Raw genomic sequence first — 27,527 nt, forward strand, 5'->3', positions numbered from 1 at the left:
CACCTGATACTAAAATATAATTCAATTATGAAATGGATAACTATATAATTTCATCATCCCTACCGTCTTAGAGGGCCCTGCTTAATTCTATAATAAGAGAGTCCGTGAATAATTGTAATAAGAATTCTAAAAAAAACTATGAAAATCATTTAAAAACTGTATATTAAATTAACCGATCAATTATTTTTACTCCTTTGGAAACTAATTATTTACAGTTACAACTTGTATCGGCTGAGTATTATAATGCTCTATGTCCAATTTTTGCAAAATGCATTTTTTTAATCAATCCTTCAGTAATGTATTATTCCATTTCCAACTATATTCATAATATGAAATATGTGTGAAATTTGAAGTTTTGAATGAGAGTTCATTCCCACTTTAAATTTAATTAATAAGATCAAAAATTAAGGATAGAAAATTAATTTATTAAAATATATACTTACTTAATAAACTAAACATTATAGAATAAAATAATGAAAACTATAAAGTAAAAAAAAACTTAAAATATATAGCAAAAATTATAAAACTTAAACATTTCAATTAGTTTTACAATTTTGATATTAAATTAATTGTTTTTCTATATAAAATCATCAATACACGTCTTTAACACTATGGAAAGTTGAGTTTTAAAATTGATTCAAATTTTTTCTGCAAAATTTTCAACACATTATACAATACGATGGTAATAAATCTATGAAATCTTACAGAAACAAAAACTGGAATAAAAAATTTATCCCCTTAAAAGCGTGGGAGTTTTCTTGTCAACAAATTGAATGTTACTTATAGGACGCAAACTTCGAAACGAGAAAATACATTGATCCATGAATTCAAATGTAAATATCCAATAGATAGTAAGTTGGATATTCAGAGCACCACTTTATTTTATGATCAAAATGAGAATGATAATTCCAAAAGTTCACAAAATACGCCGAATGACTTGTTTGAGAAGGCCAATGAAACCGAACCTGCAAGATTGCAAAGTGACGCTCATAAAGATAATGGCAAGGGTCAAAATACGAGAGATCAAAAATTTAGCCACAATAATAATGATTATACAATACTTGAAAACAATTTGGGCTTCACGGTACAAAATATTAACTTGAAAATTCGCATAAAATTTATAAAATCTTTTTTTTTCTTAAAAAATAGATTCCAGCAACTTCACCAAATATGGATGCCAAAATGATTCGAAATAAAGCTACCAGTAAGTTTATTATGTGGGAAGGGCATGGTCTTTAATTTAATAAATAAATAATATAATTATATGAAATGAATAAAATTATTTTTTCTGAAGTCCAGGTAGTAGGTCTAAATCATCGCAATTTTCTCTTGGCTTTTACGATTTTTCCCTTTCGATGGCTTTGATGTAGAGCTCAATTTAAAATCATAGTTAAACGTTTAATATTTTAGCTAATGATGCATATTCAAAAAGAAGCTTTAAAAGATTAAATAAAGCAGTACACATTGTTGAGAAAAGTTATAGGGAAGATCGAAAAAGCTTATACAAAATATGATCGGGTTCTATTTAAAGGGAAATATCTCAAATAAGTATAATACAACTCTCTCTAAATTAGTTTGTAATAGAATAATTTACAAAATGGGTTATCCTTTTTAACAAGAAAAAACTTGATTGGACAATTTAATATTTTAATTATATGCGATTACATGACTGACAAAGTATAGAGGGCTGTGTTTAAGTTTAGATTAAATACCCTATTAGTAGTTTTAGTTTACCACTCAGCAAATATGCTCTTTTTTAAGTTTCAAAAGGATGGGGCATCATGTCATTCATTAAAATCCGCAAGGAATGGTTGTTAGATAATAGAATAAAGCTTTGGAATAGTATTCCTGGATTAATCAAATGCGGAATATATGGGAAATTATAAAGAGAGAGCTACGAAGGCATCGTTCTTATATAATAGCAGATTTGCATATAAGTATTTAACAGATAAAACAAATATAGCATCATAGACTTTCCAGGAGTCAATTAACTATTCCCCAGTTATAATAACTAGGATCATTCAGCAAACGTTGATATGCCTAGATTTTAATTTACCTATAAAAAAATTTTAATTTATAAATTTATGTGGTGGTCATTTTTATTGAAGACTCTTCACTTTTTAATTTCATGATAATTCTGATATAACTAAAGGAAAATAAATGTTTTTAAGTTTTCTCTATATAGATGAAGGATTATGTTATAATTCCCTAAAGGCTTATTTAATAAAAAAAATATATTAATGTGTTTTTTTAATTTCAAAAATTATCTGTCATGAAAGATTGAAGGTAGTCATTTTTGTTGAAGCAAAGTAGTATATATCAGGGTTGGCAAGTCAGTCGGTCAATTGACCGGGGTAGTATTTGACCTGGTCAAAAATACTCTAAAAAAATCTAAAGAAAAAAAAATTAAATATGTTTAAAAAAGGAAAAAAAGATATAAATACATATGATCACAATTTTGCTTATTTTTTGGATCCCCAATATCAAGAGGAGCATATCAATAGTAGTGAATTCAATGAAGTATGTGATATAATTCAAGAATTAGCCATTTTACAAGGTTATGATGACCAAAATATTTTAAGTGACATAATTAATTTCAGAAGCAAAAACAGCATGTTTATTAGCAATTTATGTGGAAAACAGTAATTTCCATAAGAAACATTCAATTCCGACCTCAAGTTAATAGATTAAACTTTGCCCACCATGACCATTAAGAGACTAACAATTCCTAATTTTACTTCTTCTTTAGAAAGAAATAAGTCGATTTGGGTTAATATTCTTATGAAAATAGAAATCGATTGAAGATCTCGACATCAGGAAAATTGATTAAAAAATATTAAAGAAAATGATAATATTGAATATGAATTGGATTAAGACTCTGCTACGGAGAGCTAAACGTTAGTTATTGAATGACAATGAATTTAAAAAATTAATATTATAGATTCATTTTATTATTATATTCAAAATAAAGTTAATTTTGACTTGAAATAACATATATCTGAATTTGGCCATATTTAACCAGTCAAATATCGTTCAATTGACCTAAACGTATTTGACCGGTTAAATGCACAACCCTTGTATATATGTTTTATTTTATTTTTTTTTAAATAATTATTTATTCAAATAAAAGTAAATTTTGAATGCAATGACGATGGAATCGAGGTTTTAATGAATTTTATGAGACCCTTCACGGGAAAGGTGTATACCTTGTTTCATAAAACCGGTGAATGTCTATTCTCTTACTTCCACAATCGGCTCATAACATTTAACATACCCCTCAGTAAATGCGGAACTATCAAAGTTCGTTTTTTCAATTTTTTAAAATATTTTTTATTTACATGTATAAGAGATTTTCCCAAACGATAACTCTTAAAGTTTATTCAAATATTTAACAAATTTTTTTACTTAGTCGTGCTCAAATTTCTTTTACCTAATATAGACGATATTTTAAATCTACTCAAATTCAATTTAAGGACTTTGAACAGGCTATTAATATTTTCTTTATCTAATATTGTTGAAAGAAAACTTTATATTTTAAATATTAAATATATTTTACAACATTTCGAAGAATCTTTTTTTTAAACATTTTGCTAATTCTATAGTTTACATCTTACAATCTTCTATTTTATTTTATCATTCTGTCACTTCTTCATGAACTAGAAATCAATAGTATATTAATTATTTCTGACAAGTTCTAGAGACTTATTTTATCAGTTTTGGTAGAGGGCTTGGTCTAAAATATAAAAAAAATATTACACACCCTGGCCAAACCTGTTATCTATCTTGTCTAAATTATATATTTAAATTGTTTTTGTTATTTTTATAGAATGGAGACTATTATAGAAATATTATCGCTATAGAATATCCCAACGAATTTTATGGGCATCCGGCTATCGTGAAACACAGGATTCAATGCCGGTAAAAAAAACATAATCTTTTTAATAGTAAAATTGTTATATGAAATTTTCATTAAAAAAATAGGCAAAATAATTACATCAAAAATCACCCGAAATCGGTATCTACGGCTGGTCATTTTAAAACAGAAGTAATTTTATTTTATTAACAAAATACTTTGTTTATATCCGTACTATAGAAATTAACAAAGAAAACCAACTTTTAATTTATATATTTTTTATTAATACCCCCTCCCCCCTATAAAGTAATATCAGGGTAAATAAAATAACTCCATTAATATCGGTCTTAATTTTTGGGGAAAATATCTCGTCATTTAAAAATAGAGTAACAAACGAGTAATGGTAAAAAAGTAACTTTTAAACTAACCATTTTTATACCATTATTTTAATTTAATGTTATATATTTTTTTTAGGAATTTATGCCGGCTAAACGTAAGTCATACTTTATTATATAATAAATCCATGAATTCATGATATTTTTTAAAATCCTCTGTTTTTTTAAAATATTTTATAAATAAAAATATTGAAATTAATTTGAATGATAAAAGTTATAGGACAAGATATACTAGAGTTATTTGAATGATAAAAGTTATAGAACAAAATATACTAGAGTTATCCAAAAATAAAGTGATTGACAATAATCTGCTTTTACAATTATTAGGAATAGTTTTATGCTTATAACTAGAACCTCACATAGGCCGGTCACATAAGATCGGATGGTCGAACTCTGATAGACATCTCTTGGGTTCGGTCAGATCCGCACCTTGATTTGAAAATTTATTTTAGATGGATCTCCACTAAATTTAACTTATTTCGTTTTCCTAATGAATATTATTTCCAAGAATAACAGAAATTTTTTAAATATCTTTTATTGCTTTGAATTTTTTCCACTTTGCTTAAAATAATTAAATTTTGGATTGTATCGGATAAGATTAAAACGGATTGAGAAAATAGTTGGTATTCAGTCGAACAAAAAAAGTTTATTTTTCTAAGATCGGGTAAGATCTGAAAAAATAAGTCTGATACAGAGCGCTAATTTATGCATAGCAGCTTAGAAGTATGTGAGTAAATATATTGAACAGAAAATTATCATGTAAAATATTTCTAAAAAAATTTTAAAACCACCGTTATCGAAATTAGTGATATATATCTGACCTAATTTTTCAAGCCCGGCCAAGCCCATAATTTTTTTAAAACAATTTGTCCTATGGAACCCGATCCCGAACGAAATTTTTTTTATTTATCCCAATAAGCTTGATCCGAAATAAAATAAAAATTATTTGTCCGCCCAGCCATAATTTATTTAAATATAGAGAAATTTAATTTTTTTTATTGTAAAAAAAAATATTCTACAAATAAAAAAATATTAGCGTATCTTGCAAGAATTTTAAAAAGTATCATTTGACAAAATGTAATATCATATTTAAAAATTTAAGCCTGACTCTGCCCGGCCGAATTTTTTTAAAAAATATTAGTCCCGACCCAGCCCATACCTAAATTATTTTTTAAAAATAGACCCAGCCCAGGTAAGGGCCGGGCCGTGATTTATAGATCCCTAATCGAAATAGCAATTTGATATATAATTATCAAATTTTATAAAAACCCAATAAAAGCCATTTTTAATAAATTATATTAACGGGATTGTAATCGGCTAAAAACTACGCCTAAGCCTAATAAGGCTAAGCCTAAAAATCGGCTGAGTCTAATTAGGCTAAGCCTAAAAATCGGCTAAGCCTAATGAGGTTAAGCCTAAAAATCGGCTAAGCTTATATAAATCTGCTAAAATTAAATTAGTCAAAATTCTGCATCGATGCTTAGTATTAATTATTATTTATTTATTTTAGTAAAATAATTTATTTTGTTTATATTTAATGTAAATATTTTATTATTATCAACAAATAAACATGATATGATTTAATATTTTTTATTTATATTATTATATTTTGAAATGAAAATAAATTTATTTATTTGATGTTATTTTAATAAAAAAAATAATATGTTGCTATAATAAAATGTAATATTCTTTTTAATATAATTTATTAGTGATTTTCACAATCTTCTTTATAAATACATCTTTTATTGAGGAATTATATTGTAAATTTTATTAGATAAATAAACAATCATTTAGGTGAAATCTTTTATAATTTTTTTATCATTTTTTTTAAAATTATCTATTTTTTATTAAATGAGGTGGATTTTATGAAACTTTTTTGATGATTTTATATGATCTTTTTAAGGATAATATTTTAATGTGACAATTGTCATAATCGTTATTTTATAAGTTTTTTGAATTTTTTTGAAGAAAATAGGTTAAAATATGTATTAATAACATGTGTAAATATAAATTTAGTGAAGATGTACCAATGAAAAGTAACAATTGTCATAATCGTTATTTTTAAAGTTTTTTGAATTTTTTTGAAGAAAATAGGTTAAAATAAGTATTAATAACATGTGTAAATATAAATTTAGTGAAGATGTACCAATGAAAAGTAACAATTGTCATAATCGTTATTTTTAAAGTTTTTTGAATTTTTTTGACGACAATATGTTAAAATAAGTATTAATAACATATTTAAATAAAAATTTAGTGATGATGTACCATAGAAAATTGACAATTGTCATAATCGTTATTTTATATGTTTTTTGAATTTTTTTGAAGAAAATATGTTAAAATAAGTATTAATAAGTTGTTTAAATTAAAATTTGGTGAAGATGTACCATAGAAAAGTGACAATTGTCATTATAATTATTTTATAAGTTTTTTGAATGTTTTTGAAGAAAATATTATAAAATAAGTATTTATTACATGTTTAAATAAAAATTTAGTGAAGATGTACCATAGAAAAGTGACAATTGTCATAATCGTTATTTTATAAGTTTTTTGAATTTTTTTGAAGAAAATATGTTAAAATAAGTATTGATAACATGTTTAAATAAAATTTAGTGAAGATGTACCATAGAAAATTGACATTGTCATAATCATTATTTTTAAAGTTTTTTGAATTTTTTTGACGAAAATATTTTAAAATAAGTATTAATAAGATGTTTAAATATAAATTTAGTGAAGACAATGAAAAGTGACAATTGTCATAATCGTTATTTTATAAGTTTTTTGAATTTTTTTGAAGAAAATATGTTAAAATAAGTATTGATAACATGTTTAAATAAAATTTAGTGAAAATGTACCATAGAAAATTGACATTGTCATAATCGTTATTTTTAAAGTTTTTTGAATTTTTTTGACGAAAATATTTTAAAATAAGTATTAATAAGATGTTTAAATATAAATTTAGTGAAGACAATGAAAAATGACAATTGTCATAATCGTTATTTTTAAAAATTTTTGACGAAAATATGTTAAAATAAGTATTAAAAACATGTTTAAATAAAAATTTAGTGAAGATGTACCATAGAAAAGTGACAATTGTCATAATCGTTATTTTATAAGTTTTTTGAATTTTTTTGAAGAAAATATGTTAAAATAAGTATTGATAACATTTTTAAATAAAATTTAGTGAAGATGTACCATAGAAAATTGACATTGTCATAATGGTTATTTTTAAAGTTTTTTGAATTTTCTTGACGAAAATATGTTAAAATAAGTATTAATAACATGTGTAAATATAAATTTAGTGAAGACAATGAAAAGTGACAATTGTCATAATCGTTATTTTTAAAGTTTTTTGACTATTTTTTGACGAAAATATGTTAAAATAAGTATTAATAACATGTGTAAATATAAATTTAGTGAAGATGTACCAATGAAAAGTGACAATTGTCATAATTGCTATTTTTAAAGTTTTTTGAATTTTTTTGACGAAAATATGTTAAAATAAATATTAAAAACATGTTTAAATAAAAATTTAGTGAAGATGTACCATAGAAAAGTGACAATTGTCATAATCGTTAATTTATAAGTTTTTTGAATTTTTTTGAAGAAAATATGTTAAAATAAGTATTGATAATATGTTTAAATAAAATTTAGTGAAGATGTACCATAGAAAATTGACATTGTCATAATGGTTATTTTTAAAGTTTTTTGAATTTTCTTGACGAAAATATGTTAAAATAAGTATTAATAACATGTGTAAATATAAATTTAGTGAAGACAATGAAAAGTGACAATTGTCATAATCATTATTTTTAAAGTTTTTTGAATTTTTTGACGAAAATATGTTAAAATAAGTATTAATAACATTTGTAAATATAAATTTAGTGAAGATGTACCAATGAAAAGTGACAATTGTCATAATAGTTATTCTTAAAGTTTTTTGAATTTTTTTGACGAAAATATATTAAAATAAGTATTGATAACATGTTTAAATAAAAATTTAGTGAAGATGTACTCTAGATAAGCGACAATTGTCATAATCATTATTTTTAAAGTTTTTTGATTTTTGTTGACGAAAATATGTTAAAATAAGTATTAAAAACATGTTTAAATAAAAATTTAGTGAAGATGTACCATAGAAAAGTGACAATTGTCATAATCGTTATTTTATAAGTTTTTTGAATTTTTTTGAAGAAAATATGTTAAAATAAGTATTGATAACATTTTTAAATAAAGATGTACCATAGAAAATTGACATTGTCATAATGGTTATTTTTAAAGTTTTTTGAATTTTCTTGACGAAAATATGTTAAAATAAGTATTAATAACATGTGTAAATATAAATTTAGTGAAGACAATGAAAAGTGACAATTGTCATAATCGTTATTTTTAAAGTTTTTTGACTATTTTTGACGAAAATATGTTAAAATAAGTATTAATAACATGTGTAAATATAAATTTAGTGAAGATGTACCAATGAAAAGTGACAATTTTCATAATCGTTATTTTTAAAGTTTTTAATTTTTTTGACGAAAATATGTTAAAATAAGTGTTAATAACATGTGTAAATATAAATTTAGTGAAGATGTACCAATGAAAAGTGACAATTGTCATAATTGTTATTTTTAAAGTTTTTTGAATTTTTTTGACGAAAATATGTTAAAATAAATATTAAAAACATGTTTAAATAAAAATTTAGTGAAGATGTACCATAGAAAAGTGACAATTGTCATAATCGTTAATTTATAAGTTTTTTGAATTTTTTTGAAGAAAATATGTTAAAATAAGTATTGATAACATGTTTAAATAAAATTTAGTGAAGATGTACCATAGAAAATTGACATTGTCATAATGGTTATTTTTAAAGTTTTTTGAATTTTCTTGACGAAAATATGTTAAAATAAGTATTAATAACATGTGTAAATATAAATTTAGTGAAGACAATTAAAAGTGACAATTGTCATAATCATTATTTTTAAAGTTTTTTGAATTTTTTCACGAAAATATGTTAAAATAAGTATTAATAACATTTGTAAATATAAATTTAGTGAAGATGTACCAATGAAAAGTGACAATTGTCATAATAGTTATTCTTAAAGTTTTTTGAAATTTTTTGACGAAAATATCTTAAAATAAGTATTGATAACATGTTTAAATAAAAATTTAGTGAAGATGTACTCTAGATAAGCGACAATTGTCATAATCATTATTTTTAAAGTTTTTTGATTTTTGTTGACGAAAATATGTTAAAATGAGTAATAATAACATGTTTAAATTAAAATTTAGTGAAGATGTACTATAGAAAAGTGACAATTGTCATAATCGTTATTTTTAAAATTTCTTTGATGTAAATGGGTAAAAATATAGATTGTAAAATTAAATGAAACATATGGTAATAAAAGATTCTTCCCCAAAAACAGGAGCAAATTGACATTTTATTACATCCGGTCATCGGGTCAGAAATTAATATGCAAAATTTATATCATAATATCTAATCCTAAGTTAGAAATTATTATTTTTTTACCAATTTTCACCAGACAATCTTGTTTAAAATTTGGGTAAACTTTTTTTTCTATTTTAAAAACAATATCGATGCAAGTTAACTATTTTCGTCAAAAAAAATCAAAAAACTTTGAAAATAACGATTATGACAATTGTCGCTTATCTAGAGTACATCTTCACTAAATTTTTATTTAAACATGTTATCAATACTTATTTTAAAATATCTTTGTCAATAAAATTCAAAAAACTTTAAAAATAACGATTATGACAATTGTCACTTTTCATTGGTACATCTTCACTAAATTTTTATTTAAACATGTTTTTAATATTTATTTTAACATATTTTCTTCAAAAAAATTCAAAAAACTTTGAAAATAACGTTTATGACAAATGTCACTTTTCATTGGTACATCTTCACTAAATTTATATTTACACACGTTATTAATACTTATTTTAACATATTTTCGTCAAAAAAATTCAAAATATTTTAAAAATAGCGATTATGACAATTGTCCATTGGTACATCTTCACTAAATTTATATTTACACATGTTATTAATACTTATTTTAACATATTTTAACATATTTTCGTCAAAAAAATTCAAAAAACTATAAAATTAACGATTATGACAATTGTCACTTTTTATTGGTACATCTTCACTAAATTTATATTTACACATTAATACTTATTTTAACATATTTTCGTCAAAAAAATTCAAAAAACTTTAAAAATAACGATTATGACAATTGTCACTTTTCATTGGTACATCTTCACTAAACTTATATTTACACATGTTATTAATACTTATTTTAACATATTTTCGTCAAAAAAATTCAAAAAACTTTAAAAATAACGATTATGACAATTGTCACTTTTCTATGGTACATCTTCACTAAATTTTTATTTAAACATGTTTTTAATATTTATTTTAACATATTTTCGTCAAAAAAATTCAAAAAACTTTAAAAATAACAATTATGACAATTGTCACTTTTCATTGGTACATCTTCACTAAATTTATATTTACACATGTTATTAACACTTATTTTAACATATTTTCGTCAAAAAAATTCAAAAAACTTTAAAAATAACGATTATGACAATTGTCACTTTTCATTGGTACATCTCCACTAAATTTATATTTACACATGTTATTAATACTTATTTTAACATATTTTCGTCAAAAAAATTCAAAAAACTTTAAAAATAACGATTATGACAATTGTCACTTTTCATTGGTACATCTTCACTAAATTTATATTTACACATGTTATTAATACTTATTTTAGCATATTTTCGTCAAAAAAATTCAAAAAACTTTAAAAATAACGATTATGACAATTGTCACTTTTCATTGGTACATCTTCACTAAATTTATATTTAAACATGTTATTAATACTTATTTTAGCATATTTTCGTCAAAAAAATTCAAAAAACTTTAAAAATAACGATTATGACAATTGTCACTTTTCATTGGTACATCTTCACTAAATTTATATTTACACATGTTATTAATACTTATTTTAACATATTTTCGTCAAAAAAATTCAAAAAACTTTAAAAATAACGATTATGACAATTGTCACTTTTCATTGGTACATCTTCACTAAATTTTATTAATACTTATTTTAACATATTTTCGTCAAAAAAATTCAAAAAACTTTAAAAATAACGATTATGACAATTGTCACTTTTCATTGGTACATCTTCACTAAATTTATATTTACACATGTTATTAATACTTATTTTAGCATATTTTCGTCAAAAAAATTCAAAAAACTATAAAATTAACGATTATGACAATTGTCACTTTTTATTGGTACATCTTCACTAAATTTATATTTACACATTAATACTTATTTTAACATATTTTCGTCAAAAAAATTCAAAAAACTTTAAAAATAACGATTATGACAATTGTCACTTTTCATTGGTACATCTTCACTAAATTTATATTTACACATGTTATTAACACTTATTTTAACATATTTTCGTCAAAAAAATTCAAAAAACTTTAAAAATAACAATTATGACAATTGTCACTTTTCATTGGTACATCTTCACTAAATTTATATTTACACATGTTATTAACACTTATTTTAACATATTTTCGTCAAAAAAATTCAAAAAACTTTAAAAATAACGATTATGACAATTGTCACTTTTCATTGGTACATCTCCACTAAATTTATATTTACACATGTTATTAATACTTATTTTAACATATTTTCGTCAAAAAAATTCAAAAACTATAAAATTAACGATTATGACAATTGTCACTTTTTATTGGTACATCTTCACTAAATTTATATTTACACATTAATACTTATATTAACATATTTTCGTCAAAAAAATTCAAAAACTTTAAAAATAACGATTATGACAATTGTCACTTTTCATTGGTACATCTTCACTAAATTTATATTTACACATGTTATTAATACTTATTTTAACATATTTTCGTCAAAAAAATTCAAAAAACTTTAAAAATAACGATTATGACAATTGTCACTTTTCTATGGTACATCTTCACTAAATTTTTATTTAAACATGTTTTTAATATTTATTTTAACATATTTTCGTCAAAAAAATTCAAAAAACTTTAAAAATAACAATTATGACAATTGTCACTTTTCATTGGTACATCTTCACTAAATTTATATTTACACATGTTATTAACACTTATTTTAACATATTTTCGTCAAAAAAATTCAAAAAACTTTAAAAATAACGATTATGACAATTGTCACTTTTATATGGTACATCTTCACTAAATTTTTATTTAAACATGTTTTTAATATTTATTTTAACATATTTTCGTCAAAAAAATTCAAAAAACTTTAAAAATAACAATTATGACAATTGTCACTTTTCATTGGTACATCTTCACTAAATTTATATTTACACATGTTATTAACACTTATTTTAACATATTTTCGTCAAAAAAATTCAAAAAACTTTAAAAATAACGATTATGACAATTGTCACTTTTCATTGGTACATCTTCACTAAATTTTATTAATACTTATTTTAACATATTTTCGTCAAAAAAATTCAAAAAACTTTAAAAATAACGATTATGACAATTGTCACTTTTCATTGGTACATCTTCACTAAATTTATATTTACACATGTTATTAATACTTATTTTAGCATATTTTCGTCAAAAAAATTCAAAAAACTATAAAATTAACGATTATGACAATTGTCACTTTTTATTGGTACATCTTCACTAAATTTATATTTACACATTAATACTTATTTTAACATATTTTCGTCAAAAAAATTCAAAAAACTTTAAAAATAACGATTATGACAATTGTCACTTTTCATTGGTACATCTTCACTAAATTTATATTTACACATGTTATTAACACTTATTTTAACATATTTTCGTCAAAAAAATTCAAAAAACTTTAAAAATAACGATTATGACAATTGTCACTTTTCATTGGTACATCTCCACTAAATTTATATTTACACATGTTATTAATACTTATTTTAACATATTTTCGTCAAAAAATTCAAAAAACTATAAAATTAACGATTATGACAATTGTCACTTTTTATTGGTACATCTTCACTAAATTTATATTTACACATTAATACTTATATTAACATATTTTCGTCAAAAAATTCAAAAAACTTTAAAAATAACGATTATGACAATTGTCACTTTTCATTGGTACATCTTCACTAAATTTATATTTACACATGTTATTAATACTTATTTTAACATATTTTCGTCAAAAAAATTCAAAAAACTTTAAAAATAACGATTATGACAATTGTCACTTTTCTATGGTACATCTTCACTAAATTTTTATTTAAACATGTTTTTAATATTTATTTTAACATATTTTCGTCAAAAAAATTCAAAAAACTTTAAAAATAACAATTATGACAATTGTCACTTTTCATTGGTACATCTTCACTAAATTTATATTTACACATGTTATTAACACTTATTTTAACATATTTTCGTCAAAAAAATTCAAAAAACTTTAAAAATAACGATTATGACAATTGTCACTTTTCATTGGTACATCTCCACTAAATTTATATTTACACATGTTATTAATACTTATTTTAACATATTTTCGTCAAAAAAATTCAAAAAACTTTAAAAATAACGATTATGACAATTGTCACTTTTCATTGGTACATCTTCACTAAATTTATATTTACACATGTTATTAATACTTATTTTAGCATATTTTCGTCAAAAAAATTCAAAAAACTTTAAAAATAACGATTATGACAATTGTCACTTTTCATTGGTACATCTTCACTAAATTTATATTTAAACATGTTATTAATACTTATTTTAGCATATTTTCGTCAAAAAAATTCAAAAAACTTTAAAAATAACGTCCATGACAATTGTCACTTTTCATTGGTACTTCACTAAATTTATATTTACACATGTTATTAATACTTATTTTAACATATTTTCGTCAAAAAAATTCAAAAAACTTTAAAAATAACGATTATGACAATTGTCACTTTTCATTGGTACATCTTCACTAAATTTATATTTACACATGTTATTAATACTTATTTTAACATATTTTCGTCAAAAAAATTCAAAAAACTTTAAAAATAACGATTATGACAATTGTCACTTTTCATTGGTACATTTTCACTAAATTTATATGTTATTAATACTTATTTTAGCATATTTTCGTCAAAAAAATTCAAAAAACTTTAAAAATAACGATTATGACAATTGTCACTTTTCATTGGTACATCTTCACTAAATTTATATTTACACATGTTATTAACACTTATTTTAACATATTTTCGTCAAAAAAATTCAAAAAACTTTAAAAATAACAATTATGACAATTGTCACTTTTCATTGGTACATCTTCACTAAATTTATATTTACACATGTTATTAACACTTATTTTAACATATTTTCGTCAAAAAAATTCAAAAAACTTTAAAAATAACGATTATGACAATTGTCACTTTTCATTGGTACATCTCCACTAAATTTATATTTACACATGTTATTAATACTTATTTTAACATATTTTCGTCAAAAAAATTCAAAAAACTTTAAAAATAACGATTATGACAATTGTCACTTTTCATTGGTACATCTCCACTAAATTTATATTTACACATGTTATTAATACTTATTTTAACATATTTTCGTCAAAAAAATTCAAAAAACTTTAAAAATAACAATTATGACAATTGTCACTTTTCATTGGTACATCTTCACTAAATTTATATTTACACATGTTATTAACACTTATTTTAACATATTTTCGTCAAAAAAATTCAAAAAACTTTAAAAATAACGATTATGACAATTGTCACTTTTCATTAGTACATCTCCACTAAATTTATATTTACACATGTTATTAATACTTATTTTAACATATTTTCGTCAAAAAAATTCAAAAAACTTTAAAAATAACGATTATGACAATTGTCACTTTTCATTGGTACATCTCCACTAAATTTATATTTACACATGTTATTAATACTTATTTTAGCATATTTTCGTCAAAAAAATTCAAAAAACTTTAAAAATAACGATTATGACAATTGTCACTTTTCTATGGTACATCTTCACTAAATTTTTATTTAAACATGTTTTTAATATTTATTTTAACATATTTTCGTCAAAAAAATTCAAAAAACTTTAAAAATAACAATTATGACAATTGTCACTTTTCATTGGTACATCTTCACTAAATTTATATTTACACATGTTATTAACACTTATTTTAACATATTTTCGTCAAAAAAATTCAAAAAACTTTAAAAATAACGATTATGACAATTGTCACTTTTCATTGGTACATCTTCACTAAATTTTATTAATACTTATTTTAACATATTTTCGTCAAAAAATTCAAAAACTTTAAAATAACGTCCATGACAATTGTCACTTTTCATTGGTACTTCACTAAATTTATATTTACACATGTTATTAATACTTATTTTAACATATTTTCGTCAAAAAAATTCAAAAAACTTTAAAAATAACGATTATGACAATTGTCACTTTTCATTGGTACATCTTCACTAAATTTATATTTACACATGTTATTAATACTTATTTTAACATATTTTCGTCAAAAAAATTCAAAAAACTTTAAAAATAACGATTATGACAATTGTCACTTTTCATTGGTACATTTTCACTAAATTTATATGTTATTAATACTTATTTTAGCATATTTTCGTCAAAAAAATTCAAAAAACTTTAAAAATAACGATTATGACAATTGTCACTTTTCATTGGTACATCTTCACTAAATTTATATTTACACATGTTATTAATACTTATTTTAACATATTTTCGTCAAAAAAATTCAAAAAACTTTAAAAATAACGATTATGACAATTGTCACTTTTCATTGGTACATCTTCACTAAATTTATATTTACACATGTTATTAATACTTATTTTAACATATTTTCGTCAAAAAAATTCAAAAAACTTTAAAAATAACGATTATGACAATTGTCACTTTTCATTGGTACATCTTCACTAAATTTATATTTACACATGTTATTAATACTTATTTTAACATATTTTCGTCAAAAAAATTCAAAAAACTTTAAAAATAACGATTATGACAATTGTCACTTTTCTATGGTACATCTTCACTAAATTTTTATTTAAACATGTTTTTAATATTTATTTTAACATATTTTCGTCAAAAAAATTCAAAAAACTTTAAAAATAACAATTATGACAATTGTCACTTTTCATTGGTACATCTTCACTAAATTTATATTTACACATGTTATTAACACTTATTTTAACATATTTTCGTCAAAAAAATTCAAAAAACTTTAAAAATAACGATTATGACAATTGTCACTTTTCATTGGTACATCTCCACTAAATTTATATTTACACATGTTATTAATACTTATTTTAACATATTTTCGTCAAAAAAATTCAAAAAACTTTAAAAATAACGATTATGACAATTGTCACTTTTCATTGGTACATCTTCACTAAATTTATATTTAAACATGTTATTAATACTTATTTTAACATATTTTCGTCAAAAAAATTCAAAAAACTTTAAAAATAACGTCCATGACAATTGTCACTTTTCATTGGTACTTCACTAAATTTATATTTACACATGTTATTAATACTTATTTTAACATATTTTCGTCAAAAAAATTCAAAAAACTTTAAAAATAACGATTATGACAATTGTCACTTTTCATTGGTACATCTTCACTAAATTTATATTTACACATGTTATTAATACTTATTTTAACATATTTTCGTCAAAAAAATTCAAAAAACTTTAAAAATAACGATTATGACAATTGTCACTTTTCATTGGTACATTTTCACTAAATTTATATGTTATTAATACTTATTTTAGCATATTTTCGTCAAAAAAATTCAAAAAACTTTAAAAATAACGATTATGACAATTGTCACTTTTCATTGGTACATCTTCACTAAATTTATATTTACACATGTTATTAACACTTATTTTAACATATTTTCGTCAAAAAAATTCAAAAAACTTTAAAAATAACAATTATGACAATTGTCACTTTTCATTGGTACATCTTCACTAAATTTATATTTACACATGTTATTAACACTTATTTTAACATATTTTCGTCAAAAAAATTCAAAAAACTTTAAAAATAACGATTATGACAATTGTCACTTTTCATTGGTACATCTCCACTAAATTTATATTTACACATGTTATTAATACTTATTTTAACATATTTTCGTCAAAAAAATTCAAAAAACTTTAAAAATAACGATTATGACAATTGTCACTTTTCATTGGTACATCTCCACTAAATTTATATTTACACATGTTATTAATACTTATTTTAGCATATTTTCGTCAAAAAAATTCAAAAAACTTTAAAAATAACGATTATGACAATTGTCACTTTTCTATGGTACATCTTCACTAAATTTTTATTTAAACATGTTTTTAATATTTATTTTAACATATTTTCGTCAAAAAAATTCAAAAAACTTTAAAAATAACAATTATGACAATTGTCACTTTTCATTGGTACATCTTCACTAAATTTATATTTACACATGTTATTAACACTTATTTTAACATATTTTCATCAAAAAAATTCAAAAAACTTTAAAAATAACGATTATGACAATTGTCACTTTTCATTGGTACATCTCCACTAAATTTATATTTACACATGTTATTAATACTTATTTTAACATATTTTCGTCAAAAAAATTCAAAAAACTTTAAAAATAACGATTATGACAATTGTCACTTTTCATTGGTACATCTTCACTAAATTTATATTTACACATGTTATTAATACTTATTTTAGCATATTTTCGTCAAAAAAATTCAAAAAACTTTAAAAATAACGATTATGACAATTGTCACTTTTCATTGGTACATCTTCACTAAATTTATATTTATACATGTTATTAATACTTATTTTAGCATATTTTCATCAAAAAAATTCAAAAAACTTTAAAAATAACGATTATGACAATTGTCACTTTTCATTGGTACATCTTCACTAAATTTATATTTACACATGTTATTAATACTTATTTTAACATATTTTCGTCAAAAAAATTCAAAAAACTTTAAAAATAACGATTATGACAATTGTCACTTTTCATTGGTACATCTTCACTAAATTTATATTTACACATGTTATTAATACTTATTTTAACATATTTTCGTCAAAAAAATTCAAAAAACTTTAAAAATAACGATTATGACAATTGTCACTTTTCATTTGTACATCTTCACTATATTTATATTTACACATGTTATTAATACTTATTTTAACATATTTTCGTCAAAAAAATTCAAAAAACTTTAAAAATAACGATTATAACAATTGTCACTTTTCATTGGTACATCTTCACTAAATTTGTATTTACACATGTTATTAATACTTATTTTAACATATTTTCGTCAAAAAATTCAAAAAACTTTAAAAATAACGATTATGACAATTGTCACTTTTCATTGGTACATCTTCACTAAATTTATATTTACACATGTTATTAATACTTATTTTTACATATTTTCGTCAAAAAAATTCAAAAAACTTTAAAAATAACGATTATGACAATTGTCACTTTTCATTTGTACATCTTCACTATATTTATATTTACACATGTTATTAATACTTATTTTAACATATTTTCGTCAAAAAAATTCAAAAAACTTTAAAAATAACGATTATAACAATTGTCACTTTTCATTGGTACATCTTCACTAAATTTGTATTTACACATGTTATTAATACTTATTTTAACATACTTTCATCAAAAAAATTCAAAAAACTTATAAAAGAACGATTATGACAATTGTCACATTAAAATATTATCCATAAAAAGATCATATAAAATAACATCAAAAAAGTTTCATAAAATCCACCTCATTTAATAATAGATAATTTTAAAAAAATGATAAAAAATTTCACCTAAAAGATTGTTTATTTATCTAATAAAATTTACAATATAATTCCTCAATAAAAGATGTATTTACAAAGAAGATTGTGAAAATCACTAATAAATTATATTAAAAAGAATATTACATTTTTACAATATAGCAGCATATTATTTTTTTTATTAAAAAAACTACAAATAAATAAATTTATTTTCATTTCAAAATATAATAATATAAATAAAAAATATTAAATCATATCATGTTTATTTGTTGATAATAATAAAATATTTACATTAAATATAAATAAAATTAATTATTGCCCCCCAAACCACCTGGTCTTTGGCCGGGTCTTATGTTTTAGCTATATATTTATATTTTTAACTATTATTTACTAATTCTTGCTTATGGATATTACAAGCCTATTTTTATTGTTTCAAGTTATATTTAATGCAGAATTTTGACTAATTTATTTTAGCCAATTTTTAGGCTTAGCCAATTTTTAGGCTTTACCTAATTAGGCTTAGCCGATTTTTTCACAAATCTCGGCTAAGCCGTTTTTTAGTCGGCTAAAATTAGCCGATTACGCAACACTATGTTACATATCATACCCCGTAGCATGGAAAGATTTGAATTAAGGTCGAGATATAAAGTCAAAGTTATTTCTCAATCTACGCCTATAGCGACTGAGACACACACACTATTCAAACACAACGATTTTATTTGTATTTTAAACATATGTAGTAGTGTCGAATCAAACAATAAAAATGCAAAAAACTTTACCGTCTAAACTCACAAGAAAAATAAAATAATGTAGACAATTGTCAATCATTTATTTATGAATAAGTCCTGTATACTAATATTAAAGTTTTTATTTTCCCGTTAATTTATTTATATCTATATATGTCGTATAGTGATATGGAATCAGTGGGGTTTTTGATTTGGACAAGCGAATCTAATTGGATAAAAAATTCGTAATTAATTTGATTGAGCTAGGACTAGATATAAGCATAATAGTTTAGATTTAGAATATATTATACGTTATTTATAGCCCTTTTGCCCTCTATTGTTGAAGGTTCAACAGAGCCACTATAAGCATTCTTCATTTCCATTCTAACTGAAATAAATTAAGTCGGGTGAAAAATTAAAAATGAGGAGCACTCTACGTTTTTGTGGGCAAGACGCACTTGCTTGTACGCACAACAGTCCGATGACTGTCATTCAGAGGCTAAGATGAAAAGAGTAGGGTAACGCAAAAGCCTATACCTCAGAATTGCGCATATATTTAATTACTTTATGGGGTAGGGGAAGGGCTGATTTTAATAAGTAAATTCTGTAGGTGTTGATATTAGTATAATGAATAAAATAAAAATTTTATTATAGTGTTGACCATCTAAAACATATATAATTAAATAAATGATTAAAAACTTTTTAACCTTGCTATTCCAATTTAACTTCTCAATTCGTTTTATCACGTACAAATTATCATATGAAATCTTTGTAGTTTTTAATATTTTATATTTTTAAAAATATTATTCCGAATCCCTTATATGGTAATTCAAGTAAAAATATTCGATTCATTTCATATCCCTATACGACATATATATAATATATGTGTATGTTACTTTTAAAGCTCGCTTATCTTTTTTACAAACTGGTTTACAATTGCAAATTCTTTCTTAATTTTATGCTAAAAAAAATTTTATAAGTTGAACTGAAGTGCCACTCAGGTCTCATGAAAGTTTTACTCACAATTGATGGCACCTCAGCGGAGACTGGTTTTCCGTCCAAACTTTACACCAAATATAAAAAGGATGGAGCCATAACTTCGCAGCTCATATGCGAATTCACGTCTAAAATTTTCAAAAATTTTTATAACAATGTTACGACCGTCGATATTCCATTAAAGGAATGCACCCACGAACAAGTATCTGAATAATTGCAGTTAAATTTACTTTGAGCAAGAAGCCATTGATTAAAATGCAAAATGTCTTATTAAAACATTTAATCCCAAATTATACCATAAGTTTAAAATAAGCATCCCTCCGATTCGAAGGAAAAAATGTAAATATCAATTTATATAGTTAGGAGCTCACTCTTAATAATTCTTCGAGGAAGATAATAGACATTGGAGGGAAGAGCTAAAAACGGATAGTACTTATAATAATATGTACATTTAATTTAAACAAAATAAGTTTTTTTCTTTAACCATTGTAAAAATGTTGATCTTTTTTTTCCCAGTGAAAATGTTTTGGCTTAATAGGAATTAATAACATCAAAAATCAGATTATAATTCAAAGAGATTCCAATCTTATTATATAAAAATAAAATACAACTTCTTTTAAATCATTATTATTACTATAAAAGCCAACTAACGTGTATAAGACCACTTTGTTTGCAGAATACGCCACAAATAAGTTAATTAATAAAAATCAGAATGTGATAATGGTAAAACATAACTTAGTTTGTAAATATACGAGTCTTCGAAATCAGCAGTCTCGTCAAGGTGCTGTAATTGTTACTCAAGAAACAAAAAATATGGATGTTAATAAAAAGGATAATAATAATAATGAAAATATACTGATTCCTTTAAATTTCCAAGGTAATTTTGAAAGGCAACAAAATCATAAACATGGCAGCCAAGGCACTACTATTGAATCTTCAACTAATACACCGGTTACTCAAACCTATGCAAACAAAAAATTCGAAAAGATTTATGAGGATTTATATCCTGAAGGTTATAAGAGGTCGCATTACTTTAAAGAGGGACATAATAATTCAAGGCAAAATAACTATGATAATACGGATATCCCAAATTATAAAATGTTTAATAAGAATCAAAATATTAGAGCAGATCTTAAGGAGGTGCCTTTAATTTCTCTGGTATCGATAATGAACCCAGTAATTACAAATCTCGATAATAAAACTTCGATTACCAGATTTAATCAAATGACTCGATCTAGCACTCAAAATAAACTTAACCTCATAAATGATATCAATGGTATAGAGCGCTTCACTACGATAAATACAAAAAATATCATAGTTGATAATCAAAGATTGAGAAGCTTCGCTAAAGAATTGATTCCAAATATCGAAAAAAAGGTCTCTGTCGAAATTGAGGAAATTAGACCTTTAGAGGGTACTTATATACAAAGCAACCAGCTAACCCCAGTTAATGCTAAGGTCCAACAATCTCAAATCGCTACAAATAAAGATAGAGCTGATAGCTTTTTACCTAATACTAAGGAGGGAATTCAAGTTCAAGAAGATAAAGATAAAAAAAATTCTGACCTTAGTCAAACTCAATTTGTAACACCTTTATCCGTGGGCATAGAGGCTGGAATACCTTCTGATATACAACCCCCAAATGTAATAAATACAAAATGAATACAAATATAAATATTGGTGACTTAATTACAGACCTAATATCTATATTGACCTTTTTTTATGGTTTCTGATTTTACTTATGTTAATATGCAGTTCTTGATAAATCATCAAAACTTATTTTATTATTTATAAAATATCTTTGCCAATTCTTTAATATAGACTCCCATAATGTGATAGTTTATTTTTTTAAATTTCAAGTTTTTATAAATTAGAATCATGAATTAGTAAATCTCATGATCTGGTTCGATCTAAATCTCAAAATTTTAAAATCTATGCCGCAACGATAGGGTTAGAATTCCTATCATGTTAAATTTGACCATTGTATAATTTGTTTGGTCAAAAATGTTTGAATTATTATATTTAATTTAATGATTATATACCTAATTTATATTTCATAATATTATGGTCATGATTGGGCCTAGTCATTTGATAAAACGGTAATAAGTTCAGAGGTTGGCGCCTAGATTAAAAGTGGTTCTGGTACCGGTTTGGAATATTTTTTAGAGTTTTGGTTCCGATTTCTTATTTAACGGGGTTCTAGGTTATGTTCTAGTCTGGGCAAAATTTTTCAAAATAGATTGGTCCTGCCTGGTTCTAAAATGACCCATATTTTAATGAAGTATCCATATGCCTGGTCTTCAAAGTAAAAACTCAAACTGGTCCCTTTAGAGTTTAAAGATGATTAATGTTTGATGTGTCGCATAGGCAGGGAAACTTATATAACATACTCATTTTTTTAAGATTGAAGCATTTAGCCGATGAACTTATTAAACTTAGGCATAAGATAGGTCGTTCTCTTATACAATTTAACAAAATATACATGGAAGGCTATAATAATGATCAAGCAATGATTATGTTAAAAAAACAATATGAATAATAAATTTGATTACAATCTTCAAATATTTTCTAATCATATAAATTATTTATCTATAGATAAACGCGTTTTGCTCGAAATTCTCTAACACCATGAACCTTAAATTAAACTTTCCCCAAAAGTTTTCCGGAAAGATTAAGGCCAAAGATAATTCCTGTAGTTGGAGAGGAAACTTTACTCACAAAGTCAATATTGAAATAAAATTGGTGGATTGTGGAATAAAGGTTAAAAAATGATATATATAGTGAATTCCATGAAAAATCAAGAATTTATGCCTGATCCCTTTAAGATTTTTTTTAATTGTACATTAATAGTATCTAGTGTAAAAAGAACAATTTAAGGTTTTCACTTATCTAGTAGTCAAGATATGGGGGCTCAGAGTGAAAAATTTATCAAATATTTGAATTTTAACATGCAAATATCTCTGGAAGTGGTTAATTTAAAATATCCTTTCAAATATTTCTAGTAACTTAATAAATAGCTCTTTTAATAGTATATGAAAATTTAATTAATGAAAAAATATTATAAGTATAACGGGAATTAAAAATCGGAAATGAGTATAAAATGAAATTGTTACATTTTTTTTACTTTATTTTTTTTATATAAGTAGATATTGGATCAAGGTGCATATATTATGTATATAAAAAAGTTAACAGGCTTTAAAGTTAGGAGCATGTAAAGGGGATAAAAATGACCTATTTTCACTCTTTACTACAACATTTATCTTAAATTATTTTAAAATTAATATTAAAAAGCCATCAGATTTGAGATGATTATTTATTATTGATAATGTCAATTTTATTGTTTATAATTTATTTTCAAACTTGATCTCAAATTAAAAATAACTAATTTTTTGAGCACACATAAGGATTATTTTAGGTAAGTTAGAGGTCCTAGCTCAGCCCAGTAATATCGTAAATAAAATATTGACACGACTAGGAATGTATAACATTATAATAGAAAAGTGATCAGAGAATATCATAAAAAATTTATTAATCTTAACCTGAAATATCAGAAATTTTTTTGTTCATAATATTTTTAAGCCCTAAAATAAAATTTTTCCTTTTATGATTGAAAATATTTTTTTTAATATTCCATCTTTTTCAGTTTTGTTTAATAGATTTAGACAAACTTAAATATTTCTTCTACAAACTGAATGCTTTTTATTTAAATTTAATAGTTAACATTAAAACCTGTAGCATCCCCTTCCTACTTTTTTGTATATATAATATAAATGTACCTTGGTCTAAGATCTACCTTATATAATATAAAAGTCAAAGGGAAAAAGTTACATATTTAATTTTATACTCCTAATGTTTCCCGATATTTGCCCATAATATATTTTTTTATAATAATATTAATGAGCAATTATGTTACTAAACTATATTTGAATGAATATGCTAGCTCAGTCTTCCAGAGATATTCGCATTTCAAAAATTTAATAAAATATTGCACTTTGATAATCCATATTTAGGCTTCTGAATATAGTTTGGTTGTAGACTGTCAGTAATTATATTTTCGTATATCCATGTACTAACCATTATATGTCATTCAAAAGTAAAGTTTTGATTGGACAAAATATTATTATTGTGTTTAGAATTTTATAAATAAAAAAATTAATCCGCTGTTTTTACTACATTGGAATCTTTTGGAAGGATATTGAAAATAATATATTCATTTAAATTTTTTTTGACTTTTAATAAAATAAAATTATAAAATAAAAAATATTTTTGTGAACTTTTAATAAAATATTTTTTTTTATTATTAAAAATAAAATTTATTGAGAACTTTTAAAGTTTGGAAACTATACAATTTTCTTAATTATTATATGCACTATTTATACACAAAATTTTTAAAAAATCTAAAGTGATCAAGACGAAAATAGGGTTATTTTTGCTGATTTGTCACGGAATTACTATTTAGTAATTTATAATCAATCGAATACTTTATTATTTTTTAAAAAATAAACAGAAAGTGGATGCCAATTATTTGTTTAATTTCGAGATCGAATATTACAGTCCAGATCTGCCATTAGTGATAGGCCGCACATTGCATACATCAAAGTGTGAAACCAAAATAATGAATGATAAACTGATATTTGAAGAGGCAGTGGCTGATATAACGGTATCTAAAATAAGGAGAAGAAAGTATAGAGACGTATCCCAAATTAATACTGAAATCAATTATAAAGGTTCGAATTCCCGAATTATATAAGGAAATGATCTTATTATTTAAAAGAAACCTTTAATATTTCATAAATGTTTTAATATTTTTACCCAACTAATGAAAATGTAGTAACCAGGATTCACAGGGGAAATATTTTGCTTTTAAAAATTTATATATAGCTCATGTTCTTAAAATTACATGGACATACAAACTATCCGTGTCTTTGTTTTCGAAATGGTTTAAATAGATTTTGAATTAGGACATCCTATTTTGGTTTGTGTTAAGAGTATACATTAAATAAATATTTTGATTTGGGAAGAGTCACTATTCACTAAGATACGTTAAACACGGTCTTAAGATCAAAATACCAATTTTAGGATATGAATCAAGGAATATTCTGTAATTATATTAAGCTGCGTTCAGATTTAAACTTTTCGTAAGAGATAATATATTATGGTATATCTGTCAAAAAAATTTGGATAATTGCATCTTAATACATAACTAGATACGAAAAGTAAATTAGTTTTGGATGTAGGGTTATATAACTATATAAATTTCTTAAATATAAATTTTTATGACGAAAAATATATTTTTTTTAAGGTGATCTTAAATGTCTCAAAGATAAAATAGAAGTAGTTGTAACATTTAATAAAAAAGAAATCATGGTTGATGAAATTAAGGCTGGCGACGGAAATGATAAATGTACTTTAAGAAGCGCTTCGGAGCTCGAAGACAGAAATATTATATATGTGCCGCTCAACGAATGCGGAACCAAACGCCATGTATATATTTACGAAATAATTATTTATAAATCATTTTGTACAATTTATTGCATGCAATTTAGAAAATAAACTAACACTAATTATCTAAATATTTTCAGGATTTACCCAATGGAACTGTATACTCCAACACTCTTTTCTTAATTTTTCCAACATATTCAATTAAGCAGCAAATTAAATGCGAATACCCCAACGAAAAACGAAATGTAAATTAACTTTTATAAAAACTTATTATTTTTTTTTTTAAATATAAATTTTATAAAACAAGCAAATCAAAGGGCAAAAAATCATCAAACCGACAAGTTTAATCAATCATATTTAGTAATTTATTTATATAATCAAAGTTGAACATAAATGCGAATCTAATGAAATGGTGATCTCAATCCAGTTAAATGGCACATTTTATGGTCTCATACATATTGGAACAGAAGCCGAAGAATGTGTTTTATATGATGACAATGGCAACATTCATATAGGAAATAACTCATATAATAGAGCTCAAAATTTACAATTTAGTATCCCCTTGTCAAAATGTGGAACGCAACGCGTAAGAATGATTTCATAAATCTAATATTTCCTCTTTTATAAAACTCTTGTTAAATGTCAAGTAAATTCATAATAACAATTGTATAGTTAGAAATGAGGTGAAGGCTAAAATTTTAAAAAGTTAGATACCTCCCCCCTTCAGCTCCTTATTAAAGTGGGCCCTCCCCTTTGAAAAAAAAAGGCTAGCAATGCCATTGCCTAGTTATAGAAGCCACCTATACTATAATATGACCAAAATTTGTGATTCAAACCCATACTCAATTTATATTTTCAGCAGAAAATTATGCATAAGATAATATATTGATCTTTAAAAATAGTCAATAAATTAAATAATCTGCACCATAAAAAATTAATTATTTTATTCAATATTTTTAATTTAGTATGGCAGCAAATATACTAACACATTGTTCATAAAAAGTGCGGATGGCATGTATAATCAAGAAATATCGATATCCTGTATTTATAGCGGACTTATCAATTTTACTTTTAAAACATTTTGATAATATTAACAAATTTTATTTTGAAAAAACTCGTTTAAAAGAGATGCTATTGTATGTCTTAATGCATTGCAAAAATCCTAAAAATTATATTCACATAATATATAGAGCCTATCAATATC

General features: G+C 23.2%; 1 protein-coding gene across 1 annotated transcript; it reads left to right on the forward strand.

Annotated features, from left to right (window-relative positions):
- Positions 1-693: 693 nt before the first annotated feature.
- On the forward strand, positions 694-27,408 carry LOC135924312 (uncharacterized). Its single transcript, XM_065459366.1, has 16 exons — positions 694-775; positions 849-1,084; positions 1,150-1,204; positions 3,131-3,300; positions 3,827-3,918; positions 3,982-4,045; positions 4,328-4,346; positions 20,866-21,083; positions 21,524-22,525; positions 23,477-23,641; positions 25,389-25,608; positions 26,184-26,365; positions 26,464-26,568; positions 26,631-26,664; positions 26,707-26,909; positions 27,289-27,408. Exons 1-16 carry the CDS (start codon positions 694-696, stop codon positions 27,406-27,408), a joined length of 2,967 nt encoding a protein of 988 aa, XP_065315438.1.
- The last annotated feature ends 119 nt before the right edge of the window (positions 27,409-27,527 follow it).

The sequence above is a fragment of the Gordionus sp. m RMFG-2023 genome, chromosome 2 (genome assembly GCF_954871325.1).
Source record: "Gordionus sp. m RMFG-2023 chromosome 2, tfGorSpeb1-WG-v2, whole genome shotgun sequence".
Taxonomy (NCBI): domain Eukaryota; kingdom Metazoa; phylum Nematomorpha; class Gordioida; order Chordodea; family Parachordodidae; genus Gordionus; species Gordionus sp. m RMFG-2023.